This window comes from Cricetulus griseus, chromosome 2 (assembly GCF_003668045.3).
Source record: "Cricetulus griseus strain 17A/GY chromosome 2, alternate assembly CriGri-PICRH-1.0, whole genome shotgun sequence".
NCBI lineage: Eukaryota > Metazoa > Chordata > Mammalia > Rodentia > Cricetidae > Cricetulus > Cricetulus griseus.
In genome coordinates, this window is record NC_048595.1 from 286637861 (window position 1) to 286652279 (window position 14419).

General features: G+C 46.7%; 1 protein-coding gene across 2 annotated transcripts in view; it reads left to right on the plus strand.

Moving 5' to 3' along the window:
- The first annotated feature begins 11132 nt into the window (after positions 1–11132).
- Positions 11133–14419, plus strand: part of Zdhhc14 (zinc finger DHHC-type palmitoyltransferase 14) — a 235773-nt gene continuing 232486 nt past the window's right edge. For both annotated transcript variants that reach the window (XM_027401061.2, XM_027401062.1), the window contains exon 1: positions 11133–11377. In XM_027401061.2, coding sequence (XP_027256862.1) covers positions 11133–11377 — 245 coding nt within the window. The remainder of the gene's footprint in view (positions 11378–14419) is intronic.

The following is a 14419-nucleotide window of genomic DNA, read 5'->3' on the forward strand; positions in this document are numbered from 1 at the left end:
ATATAGAGAAGCAAGAAAATGTAACCCTAGAAACCAGAAAAATTCCAAGGGTAGGAACTGACTTTGAGGTGACTCCTCTCTCTCTCTCTCTCTCTCTCTCTCTCTCTCTCTCTCTCTCTCTCTCTCTCGTTTAAGCTCAACTGCAAGTCTCAGCAGCTGCCCAGTGGTGGGAGATGGAGAAAAGTAAAAACAAGCAGCCATGCACTTTGAGTTGGGGGATCCAACATGTTCAACAATAGAGGTGGGCAAAGAATGCTGGCAAAGCAGTGGCATGTCCGGGGACGTGGGAGTGGGGAGCCTCAGAGAACAAGGAGAAAGCTTGCTTAAGCTTTTAGCCAGAATCTAAAAGAGAAGAGACAGATATGAGGAAAAGGAAAAGTCACACTTGTCTAGGGACTCAGAAAGGTTGACAGGTTCTGTCTTGCTGCCACTGTCACACAGCAAGCTCTTGTCCCAGCGTTAGGCTTCTAAGAAAATTAATAAAACTGCCAAACTCTAGCAAGACTGGCAGAGTAAAAATGACAAATTTGCAGTCAATGATCTTACAGACATTAAATGAAAAGTAGCAGAAAATTATGGACAACTGTATAAGTATACCCAAAAATTTAAACAGAACAAAAAATTGAAAACCATAACTTGCCAAAAGAAACACAGGACAAAACAGAATACCAGAATAGTTTCTTTTAAAAAAAAATCAAAATTTTGATAGTAATTCGTAATAGTAAATCTTAACTTGAAATAGAATGCTAGGGTCAAATGAATTGATTAAAAATTCTGTCAAATATTTAAAAAAGAAATAACAATCTTACCATAGCTTATTCAATAAAGTAGATGAGGGATTATTCTTATACTGATTTATGAGGCTAAACAAATCCTAAAACCAGTATTTGAGAAATTCAAAAGGTGCAATATAACTATGCAATTATCCTTATGGACATAGATATAAATCCCCCCAAGTTAGTAATTAAATTCTAGCAATATATGAAAAAAAAAACAAAAAACATAGTGCAATTTGAGTAAGGAAGGAATATCTCATTGTTGTGACCAAATACTCAACAAGAATCAACTTAAGAAAGGAAGAGTACTTTGGCTTAACAGTTTGGGGTTACAGCACCTCATGGTGGGAAGGCATGGAGGCAGAGGCTGCATGGCAGCCACAGAGGAGCTTGCCAGCATTCCTGAGTCAGGAATCAGAGAATGAATAGAAATGATATTTGGCTGTCAGACCTCAAGGACTGACCCCACCCCTACATCCTAATCCGAAAGATCTCCTAAAGGTTCCATAACCTTCTAGAACAGTGTCATCCTCTGGGGGAAAAGGGAGCCTGTGAGAAATTTTCACGCTCAAACCCAAACAATGTGAAATTGTCTTTCAGCATTCAATTTTCAATCAATTCCTCATATTTAGAGGACAAAGGAGAAAATTAATCATGTCAACAGGTGTGGAAAGAACATCTGGGAATAGTCAAACACAAACCCAAACACAAACTCCCAGTAAACCAGAAATAGAAGACAATTTCCCCAGCTTCATAAAGGGCATCTGTAAACCCTAAAAATAGCACCATATTTAATGATGGAGAATTTGATGCTTTCTGTCTAACACTGGGAAAAATGCCAGAATGCTGTCCTGTCTGTTTAATGTAGTTGCTGCTCTGGCATCCATGTGTAGGCCCAACATGAGTTGTTGCATCCTAGCCATTCCCACCATCTTTGGCTCAGCTAAAACTCCCTCCCCCCACCCGAGTGTGTTGCTTCTGATATACTCGCTTGATTCTCACTTCACTAGCACAAACACCAACATGCCACAGCTGCCGACTGAGCTGTACAAGCAGCCATGTAAACTGTTTCCCCTCTGCAGGTGTTTTCTGTAAACTAACCTGTCCATAACCCCGAAGAATACTTAAATGATAAACATGAATAAAGATTCAGTCTCTCTGGCCTCTCTCTCTCTCTCTTTCTCTCTCTCTCTCTCTCTCTCTCTCTCTCTCTCTCTCTCTCTCTCTCTCTCTCTCTCTCCTCCCTCCCTCCTTATACTTCCTGCCTCCTCTCCTCCAGACTTCCCGGTAGCCTCCTCTAGTGACCTTTAGTCTCTCTGGGAGAGTAATACATGTTTTCTGTTTGGTGAATATCAGTTTCACTTCCTTGTTGTAACTCCCTTGCTTGATACCCTCATACTGTTCTCCTTGACTGGGGCCACTTTGCCAGGGAGGGTCACTGATAACAGCAAAGAGACTGCAAGGCCCAATTGGGAAGAAGCCAAAATTAGGAAGGAGCTGGGGGAAGAGTTCAGATAGTGAGCTCTTGTCACCCTGCTATGAAGAGGCAGACAGGGCAGTTCCCTTGGGGGTCACTGGCCAGCCAGCCTGGCCTTCTTGTGGAGGTTCCAGCCAGTGAGACTCTGTCTCAGAAAGGTGGGTGGTACCTACGGAACAACACCTGTGGTTATCCTCTGTCCTCCACATGCAGGTACACACATGTGCAAACACATGAACATATATGAACACGCGTACACACATACACACAAGGAAACTTAAGATCAGAAACCACAACAGCTGTCTCCTCTCTTATTTTTTTGTTGTCTGAAATGAGAAAGAACTTTAAATAATTATTTTAATTTTTTCTGTTTTTTTTGTGGTGGTATGTGTCAGCAATTTTGAAACTTTTAGAGATATATTTTATTAATCAAGTTTGTTCTTTGATAATTTCATGCATATATATAATGCAGTCTGGTGACTCCTCATTCTATTCTATTCTTAGGTCCCTCCCATTCCCTACCAGCCCCCTTCTTCCTTACAAATGTCTTTCCTTTCATTATTTTTGGTGTGTGTGTGTGTGTGTGTGTGTGTGTGTGTGTGTGTGTGTGTGTGTCCATGTCCCACAGACTTTAACCAGGACCATCTGTGTAACACTGGGTTTGGAACTATCCAGTAAAGCATGATGAGTTTGCCAGTGAGTACACAACTGGGTACCAGGCCTTCCTCTTCCCCAAAGTCTGCTAGATGCCAATAAATGGCAGAGTCTTGTGAACCCCTCCCTGACCCATATCTGACTGTTAGGCAGGTCTAACTTGTATGGGCCCAGCAGGGACAACTGCTCTCAGCTCATCATTACCATGGCTTTGGTGTACTCAGAAGATGGCATTTGCTGTCCTCTGTCTTCCACAGCATCCCCTGAGCCTTAAGGGAGTGGTATAAAAGTCTCGTTTAGGGCTGAGCCTTCAACCATCTTTTATTCTCAGTATCTCACACAGTCGTGGATTCCTGCATTCACCTCCATTAACTGCAGTGAGAGGCTTCTCTAATTAAGTCCTTGCCCTTGAGTATAAACATAATAAATACTTAAAAGGTGATTTGATGTTGTGTCAGTTTAGCAAAGCAGCAGTGGCAGGCCCCCACCTCAGACTTTTTATTCACAAGTTTTGACTGGTTTATAGTACTAGACATGTGTTATCTCTTGTGACTCAGGTCTCCAGTTCAAGCATGTGTGGTTGGTTACCCCCGAGGCAGCTGCACAACTATTGTACCAATGGACACATCTTGCCTGGTAGGTTGGTATTTATGACAGAATGCCAAGAATTCATTTTTTAAATTCTAGGCTTAAGGAAAATATATTGAGAATTATGAAAGAAAAAAATCTACAAACATAGAAAGCAAAAAGCATAGACTATAGAAGAAAGTTTTGAGTTGCAATTGCACATATAAGTTTGAAGAAATGGCTTTTGATGTTGCGGAAAGTATATGCATATGTATCCATATGCACTCATCTTTTTAGAAAAAATAGGAATAGGAAGCATACATGTATTTCCTACTAAAAGAAACAAGGATCCCCCTGAGAAATGTCAGACTGCAAAGTTAAGACCGGAAAAGTCTAACATGAGTCTGGAAGATGGGATTGAGTCAGAGAGCAGGAAGCAAGTGCCAAATTACAGGGGAGTTAATTGAGGGATTACTGCTGATCAAATCTGGAACAACTTGATATCAAAATAACTATCCATGTTGATAAATTATAGCCCATTGAATAAAATAAATATCTCAGGCCATGCTGGTACAAACACACTAGAATGTGCTGACTGTTGATAATGAGACAGAGGACAAGTTTCTTTATGACAGAATGCTAAGAAAGAGAAAGTGAGGAAGAGAAGAGAGGGTGAGGAAGAGGGGAAGGGGTAGAAAAAGAGGGAGGAAGAGTGGAGGGAAAGGAGGAGAGGAAGAGAGGGAGGGAACAGAAAGGAAGCAAGCAAGAAAGGAAAGAAGCAGGGTAGGGAATCACCAGTGTGTACTAAAATCAGTTAGTCTTCACTGTTGTAGCTATTCATTACAAAGGAGAACTAGTAACTTCAAATTGGAAAAACCTCCTTAGCACAAAATGACTATCACAAATTACTGGACAAACTGACATCTTTTGGCATGATACTGAGAAAGACACACTATCTATTCATCACAACTCTGTCAGAAGGCATGTCCTGACCCCACCCCTGCCAACCGTCTAAATGAGTTCAACAGGAAGGCTGGAAGTAACATAGCTTATTGAAACAAAAGTACATCTATGTTATTTTTAAAAGATTGTCAGATCTTTAAAGTGTAAATGGCTATGTTACATTCAGAAATAAACCCAGAAATCAGTTCTTATTAGAACAAATTTAAAATGTGTTCTTATTAAAGGAAAACATTATATAAACAATAGAAAGCTACAAAAATGAAAAATTAAGAGATATACAATTTCTTTTTCTTAAATGAATCATCTATAATTACATATACCCTATTTTTTTTTATACCCCAAGTAGGAATGATCTTCAGGTTTTACTTGCATACACTTATCAGATGTTTTTGGGGCGACAGTCTGATAAACACATTATTTTTTTCTTTTTATAGTATACACAATGAAAACTAGCAAATTGAAAACAACAAAAACACAATTAACATCTTCATGTGGATTTAATGCATGGCAGGCACATGCTAAACCAAAACAAAACCTCACAGTCACTGGGCTTGGTGGTGCACACCTTTAATCCCAGCACTAGGGAGGCGGGGCCAGGTGGATTATCGTGAGTTCAAGGTCAGCCTGGTCTACACAGCTAATTAAAGGCCCACTAGGGTTATGAAGAGAGACTCTGTCTCTAAAATGATGATGATGTTGACGACGATGATAAATCTCACATTCAACCTTTGAGGTAGACAGTATCAGTTACATCATCCAAGAGAGTTTTGTCCTTGTTCAGGTGCCAACAGAATGCCAGTCATTTCTCAGTATCCAGAGAAGAAATAAAAGTGGCATGGGTTGTTTTACTGACTAACTTTAATCCTAAAGTGGCAATAGGAATTTCTCAAAAATCCATTTTCTCTTTGAGGCAGTATTTTCATGCAGTCCAGGCTGGCAAAGAACTAGCACTTCTCTTGCTGCTTCCTCCCACACATCAAGATTCCACCGTGACCAGCTCCCCAGACCTGTTCTTCACAGATGAGAGCTGAGACTTCTCTGAGATCCACTCTGGGTTCTTCAAGGACTCTCTCACTAAGCCCTGTTTCCAGAAGGGAGAAGTGCGTCTTTGTTTTGCACCGGCTCTTTGGCCAGTGAGTGGGTGTGGACTGCGCAGAGCTGGGTGTGAGGAAACCCAGCACCAAGCTCCAGTTGGAACCTCAGTGCCTCGCTGTGTGCACCTGCCATCTTCCCCGGGCTTGATGTCAGGAGAACCTTCCCTTTACATCAGAACAGGTGCTGCTTTACAATTTACACTTTACAATTCATCATCTCCTTGGGCCTTTGCATCTCTGCATGTCGTGAGAACAGAATGCATTTGTTTGTCTTCCCTGGGAACAAGAGCATCTGCATTTGGGGTGCCAGGTTCGGCTATCCTTGTGCCACACTCCAGATTCACCCAGCCCAGGCAGACAGAGGGTAACACACCACACCTTCACATGGGCTTACTCTGAGAACTGGAGGCCCAGAAGCAGCAGTCCAACTGGGACAGCACACTACAGTTCCAGCCATAGCAGCCCAGGGATGGTGTCTTTGCCTGCCCCCCTGCCACCACTCTCCCGTGTAACACAGCTGGAGCCTTGTGGGAGCCTACTCCTGAATATGATTGTGAAGGAACAGCAGGCAAACCCAAATGGATACTGTTTACAAAATGTGTGGCCAATCTCTTCCATGACTCCAAGATGAACAAACGAAAAGATAGGAGGCAGAATCTGAAGACAAAGTTCAAAGTGTGACTCTGGGCTGCTCTTGAGCTGGGAAATAAACAAGAGAGGATATTATCTAGGTAACTGATGAAAGTGTAATACAAACTGCTCTCTCTGTCTCTGTCTCTGTCTCTCTCTCCCTCTCTCCTCTTTATTTTTCTCTCGTTCATTCTTTGGCTTCCATATACATGTTTAGACACATACACGCACACGAATGCGTGCACACCCCCACCCCCAAAAGAAAACATATAAGATAAAAACAGCAGGCTTGCAATGATTCAATTCTTTTGTTAAATGACCCGCATACAATGGTGTCTATGTGTAAAATGAATTATGTGGAATGATCTCCATGGCTCTCACTTCATGGTGGTAGGAATTTGAGTAATCTTACATTATTTCCATTTATGTGTTGTACCAGCTTTCAAAGCATGGTATTATTTCATAAATATATTGAAGCAACATTTTTGTGTAGAAGGACAAAAACTTCGCTTGAAAAAATTATCTAACTTTCAAAATTTATTTATTTATTTATATTTTATATATGAATCTTCTGCATGTATACCTGAACACCAGAAGAGGGCATCAGATCCTATCCTAGATGGTTGTGAGCTGCCATGTGGTTGCTGGGAGTTGAACTCACAACCTCTGGAAGAGCAGCCATTGCTCTTAACCTCCAAGCCATCTCTCCTGCCCCTGAAAAAAATTATAAGAAGTTTTCACATTAAAAATATCCTGCCTTACCTCATTTTGTTTTTGTAACATACTGAGTGTACTAACTTTAAACCTTTTGCATTTTGATACTAAATATTTCTAGATCCACTGAGTATGCACACACATATGAGATGAGTCTCTGGGTTGCGAAGAATTAGGGTATCTGATTTTCTGCAGAATTCTATTTGGAATGAAATGTCTTGTGTTCACTTCCAAGTTCTCTAGTGTTCTCCTAGGACTTGGTCCCTTTGCCTTAGGTGTCTTAACCACCCTGAGTGCACATCCATGCCAGCCCAGAGAGATGTACACAGGACATCCTTCCTTGTGCAGTGAGTAGGGCCATCTTCCACGGTGGTTGCCTCAAGGTGTCTGAGAAATACGAGGGTTGTGGGATGCTTTCAGATGAGAGAAACCTTCAATGTTGTTTATAAAACAACCCTTGCTGCTAGTGAGTCCACCAAGTCAGCCATGAACAGGGAAAGACCACTGGCATCAAAGATACCACCAACGCAAGGAGGGTAGCTGTTGGCTCTGAGTGCCAAAGATGGTGACAGCTTGGTTTTACTTGAGGTGGGTGATAAAACTGTACAGTTAACAAAAAAGGGCAGCACACGTTCTTAACCCCTGAGGCATCTTTCCACCCACCTAGATATAATTTTAAAACAATAATTCCTTTCCTTTTGTATAGAAATGCCAAATAAAAAATAAGCACACTTGATGGATAAGTCTTCGTACACACTTTGGTGGACATACTTATCCTAGTGTCTGTACCCCCAAATGCTCCCTTCACCTTGCAACTTGTGATTTGCCTTCTGGCTAATAGAACATGTACATTTGGCCCTATTGTACAGAGCCTGCTTACTGCCAGATTTTCCTTGTTGACGTAATGAATTCTGGGAAATGCCAAGTTGATAATGAACTACAGGTGATCTCTAGGAGCTGCAGATGCCCTCTGGGAACTGTGGACAGTTTCCAGTGGCCAACCAGCAAGAAGCTGGAGGCTTTCCTACACATGCACAGAAATGAATTCTGCTAGCGACCTGAATGAGCTTAGAAGTGAATTCTTCTTCAGGTCATGAGAACACAGCCTAGTCTCTACCTTGATGGTGTGGGCGGAAGACTCGATAGACTTGGATACCTGAACCACAGAGGCTGTGAGGTACACTTGTGTTTAAGGCCCCAAGTTTGTGATAATTCCCAGCAATGGATAATTAGATACAGTTGCATTGACATTGTCAACACTTTCCAAGAGTTCCTGGAGTTGTTCCTTTTAGCTCCTTGTGTGTGGGAGGTAGACGGGCTGGAGTGTCTAAAAGTACAATCTAGTCTTTCTATCATTTCACTTGCAAATACTTTCAGTGGGCATCTCTAAAGGGCAAGGACTTTTCAACTGTGCCCAAGGCCAAAAAAAAAAAAAAATCCAGTTTAGTAGACAATAAGAGTGGGCAAGAGCTACACTCCAGGCCCCTGGAGAAGGTGATTTCTGAGGTAACAATCAGCTAAAGGGTAGGACAGAACAAAAGCTTCTTTAAATGCTAGAGGTTTTTTTTGTTTGTTTGTTTTAAAATAGCCCAGTTAACAAGCAGATAATCGTTTCCGCATATGCTTGCCTGTCATAAATATATCTCAAATAATTCAAGGCTAATTCCAGTTGTCCACTGAAGATCCTTAGCTGGACTTGGTGGAACATGTGTGTAGTCCCAGCATGCAAAAAGCTGAAGCAGAGAATCGGGAACTGGAGACTAGCCTATGCAACAATAGTGAGAACTTGTTTCAAAAAACGCACCCATCCACTCACTAAACAAAGCAAAAGCCCTATTCGGCTCCTAAAAATCACATTTGCTTTTTAGCTTCCCACCCCTATTTGGCTCCTAAAAACCACTTTTGTTTTTTAGCTTCCTGTGATTTCATCTCCTATCTTATTACCATTCCTATTCCCACTGCTTCCCAGCTGGACACATTCTTTTCCTCCTTTGGGCAGCCAAGCTTATCTCCCTTTGACACTGTGCACTGAGGCGTGCTTTGTGAGGGAAAGACTGAGCTCTGGGTCCAGTGCCATCTCTATCACTGGGCAGCTTTGTGATGTTGGGCAAGCAGTTTCTTTGAGCTGGGTGCAATAGTGTGCATCGCAGGGTTGTGGTGAGGATTACCCAGCGAAGGTGGGCAGTGCGTAGGTGCCCACCCTTCAATGAGAAAGCACCTGTCCCAAAAGCTGTCTTTGTTGCTCTCCAAACGCTGGGCACCAGAACGTCTAGTACCTTGCCTCCCCCGCCTTCTTCGCAGGGGATGCAGGGACTTGTAGTTTTAGGTCCCCAAGTCACGTTCCCTCTCAGAGCTGGACAGCGAAAGCAGGAACTACAAATCCCAGCGGGCTCCGAAAAGAAAGTAGGGCTCGGAAAATCGAGCATAGCTGCCTGGTGCCTTTTCGCTGCCGTTACCCTAGTGCACAGCCCCAGTAAGCGCTCCCATCCGGCCGAGGTGCCCAGGAGCGCAAAGGCGCGTAGGCGGCTGGGGCGCTCTGGCGCTCGGCTCGGCTTGAGCCCACTGGTCCACTCGACTGTGAGGCTGGGGTGGAGAGAGAGGGGCACTGCGAGCATCTTCTAGACGTGAGGTCCCTTTACCGTGTGGGGGCTCCACAGGGAGAAGGAGACAGAAGTAAAACGAAAGCACTGTGAGCGTCTGTGGGGGAGAAGTAGAGGATGAAAGATAGGAGAGGCAGCGAACCAAACAAAGCCCGCTACAAAGGGCTCTTAATCCAAAAGAGGGACCCAATTCGTCGCCGTTGGAGCGGACACAGACCGCTCTGCTGACCCCTGCCCTTCGAGGTCCCGAAGTCTGGCCTGCTTCGGGCCGCTGCTCATCATTCTGTCATCAGGCATTCCACACCTCCTCTGGGCATCAGTAGAGTTTCCCCAGCATTTTGGCCACGCGTGGCGCTGGGAAGAAAAGAGGACGAGCCAGGGGCAGGCCAGGGAAGGTCACTTCTCCTCACCGAGGGTACTCAGGTCCCCGCTAGTTGCAAGAACGGTTTTGCGGGCGGCCGCGAGGATGCGCGCGTCCCAAGGTGGCAGCTGCTGCCGGGAATAATCCGGAGGAGAAGCCTGTAGCGGACCGAAATCCGCGGGGAGCGCATGGCGCCTCAGCACCGAGGGCATCGACCCGGTCGCTCCTGGGACGAAAGATGCCACCAGGAGCCAGGCGCCTTCCTCTGGGCGAGCCAGGCCTGCCCAGTCCTGGAGCCCTGCGTTCTGGCCCGAGGAGACTGGGGCAGGGACCCCGGGGAGCCGGTGCCCCGGCTTCGCTGGCGAAGAGGAGGAGCAGAAGGAGGAGCCCGGCTGTGAGGCGCGGGCGTCGCCTCCCACCCGGCCGCGAGGAGGCGGACCTGCTCCGAGAGCCGCGAGCGCGCCGGGGCTGAGCCTTGCAAACAAGTGTCTGTGGCAGTGTCCCCGCGGCCCTCCGGCGGCCCTAGTCGAGCTAGGGCTGCCTCCTCCGGGCAGAAGGAACGGAGGAAGCCGCGGGAGCCGCTGCCTCCACCCTTGGCCGGGAGCCCCGTGCAAGGGGCGGCGGCGGACTCGGCGCCGCTGCTTGGCTCGTGGACGCAGGGTCGCAGCGCCGGCAGCGCCCCGGCTCTTACGGAACAGCTCCTGACAGAATAACGCGCGTGGCTGTCCCCACCCCTGGGAGGGGTTGCCGGTGCCGCGAGCTGCCTCCCAGTTTGCAGCACTCTCCCCCGGGAGGATCCGCCACCGGGAAGGAGTAGAAGCCACCTGGCCGAGGCGCAGAAGTGGCTCTGGAGGGAGCCGGCGTGGGGTCCGCAGCCTCGTGTCCCCTCTGGGCGCGGCGTTCGCGGATCCGCCGGCCAGAGCCCAGGCGCAGCCGGGAGCTTGCTGGCGGCGGGGCCAGGCGCATCGCGATTTGGAGGTTCTGCTGAACGGTGTCCCGCGCCCCAGGGGTCCTGTAGCCCCGATCCACCGGTTGGAAGCCACGGAGAACCGCTGCCGCGGGCTGAGGACTAACACTGTCCCTCCGGAAAGCGGATTCTGCTATGACAGCTGGGCTCCCCAAGGGGTTAACCTGGGTGTCCTCGGCAAAGTTGTCGCCGAGCCGGGAGCCCGTTTAGGGGTCACAGCGCCGCGGCTTGGGGGCCGGCCGGGTGGCCGGCGGCGGCCGTGGCTCGGCGGGACCCGCGCGGCCGGGGGGCTTCTGGGGGTGTGCGCCCCCAGCCGGCTGCCCTCGTGGATGCCTCCCGGCGGCGGCGGGCCCATGAAAGACTGCGAGTACAGTCAGATCAGCACCCACAGCTCCTCCCCCATGGAGTCGCCCCACAAGAAGAAGAAAATCGCGGCCCGGAGGAAATGGGAGGTGTTCCCGGGGAGAAACAAGTTCTTCTGCAATGGGAGGATCATGATGGCTCGGCAGACGGGCGTCTTCTACCTGACGCTCATCCTCATCCTGGTCACCAGCGGACTCTTCTTCGCCTTCGAGTAAGTGGTGGCTTCCAGATGCCCTGCTCCACTCGCCTTCCCGGCCTCTACTTTGGCGACTTTCGTTTTCTGGTGTATATTGTTATATAATGCCAGCCTGCTCTCCCTGTTTTCCCTTTAAGGGGCTGTTTGATTTTCAGCCCCCCTCCGCCCCCCGGAATAACGCTTTGATGTGCTGGGATCCTGGCAGTAAGGAAGAGGGGAGTGGGGACACGTGTAGGCTCTGCCAGGTCACAGGCTCCGGAGCATTGGGTGGAACCAGGCAGGTGGGTTCCCTCCTCTGAGTTTGGAACTAGCATATCAACCCAGGTGCAGCCTTCTAGGGGAGGGGTGTGGGGATTTCTGAGATAGGGGCTGACCAGCTTGACTTATCATCCAACCTCCCCCTCCAACCCCCGCGCCGCTAAGGAAGTGCGAGGCATCTTCTTAAGCTTAGTTTGCTAAATCCTGTAGTCAGTTTGCAGAATACTGAGGAATCGCAGTTATGTTAGGTTGAGAGTGTTGATTACCGACAGTGACCTGCCTGGGTAATTTCATTTTTCGTTCTCCTTCCAAGGGTGGAGCGTTTACCCTCTTTACTTTCAAAGAAGTTTCTATAGAAAATACCCACAACAGATCATTCGGGAACAGGTGGAAGGTGTGAGGCCTGCAAAGGAAAACGGGGCACTGCCTGGTTCCTACTGATTCTGGAAACAACACGTTGGGGCTTTATCCTGGGGCGGGAAACCTGTAAGTCTTCAGGAAAAATCAACGATCCTTCTGCCAGCTGAAGGAAGGTCTCATTTACTAGTAGCCATTAGGTAAGGACTTTAGCCGTACTCCAAATCCATATCAATTGCTCTGATTGAGTTCAAAATATGCAGCTCATTTGCGCCCCCCCCCCACATTCTATGCTCAATACACGTTGCAGCCTCCATCCAGACTTTCAAAAAGAAGTATGTTTATGGGCAGATTTTCTCAGAACTGCCCACATTCCATCTATTATAGGCACGATAACCCCCTCCATTCTTGCTGTTTCTTCTGACTAGGGTAATCTAAACCCTACTGTGTTTGTTTAGTTTTGTCTTTAACAAGTGCTAGGCTCTGATTTTGACAGCCCCCCCCTCGCCCCCAGTTTTTGTTTATTTACCCCTTACAGCCCCTGCCCTCTGTTTCTGATTTTGGATTGCCCAGGTGTCTCTTAGGTTAACTTTTGTGGGTGTTTGAGACCAAGTTGGTGGCATCTGCTGGGCGGACCTGTAGGTTGGAGGGAAGGAATGTCAAGGAGGCATAATCTGTGGAGCCCCTGTTGTTTCCTTGGGTGCCCAGCCAGCCAGACTCTTGTCCCTGCTGATTGGACTGGGGGAAACTGGAGGGAGGGGCACAAAGGCTCCTGAGGCATTCGTATTCTACATCAGAACCAACACCCAGGTGGGGTAATGATGCCACATATTTAACAGAAATGCCATCTCCTTTACAGGGGCTTTACTTACAGGTAGCTTTAGTTGGAGAGCATTCACTGTGTTTCTGTTGTCACAGAATGCTTAGAGGGGATTGGTATTGGCATTTTAACTCTTCGGTGATTCTAAGAGTGGAAACAATTAGACAAACTTTGTGCCGGAGTCACAGAGCTTCAGTTGTGAGTGTTCTGCATGCAGGGTGGTGAATAATCTCTTTTGATGAGCATCCAAGTCTTCACTGTATGGTTAGCACGCCCCCCCCTCAGTTATTATGCTCTAGCTTTTATTTTCCTGCTCCAATTTAGCTTCTAGCCAAATCATCACACATTCGTTTTCATTTCTTGATCTCTCTGTGCGTGTCTTTCCCCCGGAGTCCCCAAAGTCCTCACTTTACAGCTTGTTAAGATCCTCTGCTTAACTGGTGTGGTGCTAGCTGAGGACTGTAGGAGTAACTATGGGCCCTGGGGTTTTATTAAGCCCCATTTGCAGCATTGTTTTTATGTCAGCTCTATGGGAGTCAGTGTGTGTGTGTGTGTGTGTGTGTGTGTGTGTGTGTGTGTGTATGTGTGTGTATGCTTATGCTTACTCTCCACCACTAGGGCTGCTTCAACTAGGTAAGCAGAAGCCTCAAGAAAGCAAGAGGCCCATCCTGGTGTTGTGTTGCAGTTGAGAAGATTCATAGATTTAGGCAATCCTTGGATTCTCATGGTTTGATTAGGCTTTGTCATTGCATTCCATTGCTTTGTCATGGGTACCACCATTATTTTAAGTCTTAATCAAGGCTACAGACAGAATGAAATCAAATTACTGTAACTGAGTTAACTTGCTAACAATTTAGCCACACATACAGGAAATGTGATCAAGAGGAAATGCCAATATTATCTGTTCCTGCCTATCCTTCTCCTGGTCATTATTTTTTGAATGAGTACTCTATAGTTCATCATTTTGACTGTTTGTTTGCATGTCTTAGTACCTTTTCATGTGAACATTATGTTAGGCTTATCTTTGTGGTAAAAGACCCCAGAAAAATAAATGAAATGGAGAAAGTTGTATTTTGGCTCACAGTTTCAGAGGCTTCAGTTTCCGCTTGTCTGGCCCATTGCTTTCACACCTAAGGAAAAGAAGGGCAATGTGCTGGCAGGACCATGTGCTTGAGGGAGGCTACTAACCTCACAGCATCCAGAAAGCAGATAGAGACAGAAATGGGCCTCCATGGGACCTCCTTCCTTCGAGGAGGCCCAATGAAGCTGTCATATAAATCCACCCTTTGCCCTCCTCACTCCCTGCCTGGAACCAAAGGATGAGGAAGTTAAGTCAAGAGAAATGAACTCACCAGAGCTCAGCAACAGGTAGAAGTGGTGACTTTGGCCCCTGGAGAATGGCAGAGTAGAAATGAGTATTCTCACAAGAGAGATGGAGAGAGTGATCACAGCACTAGCTGTGGGAAGGCTGCTGAGCACAAATCCATTTCTCCTCAATTTATCACCCATCATGTTCTCTGCAAAGTGAAGTCTGCTCAGAAGCAGAACTTTCGGAAATACAGATCCTAAACTTCTCCCCAGCAGCATGACCCTTGATTCCTGGCCATTTTAAAATGAGCTTT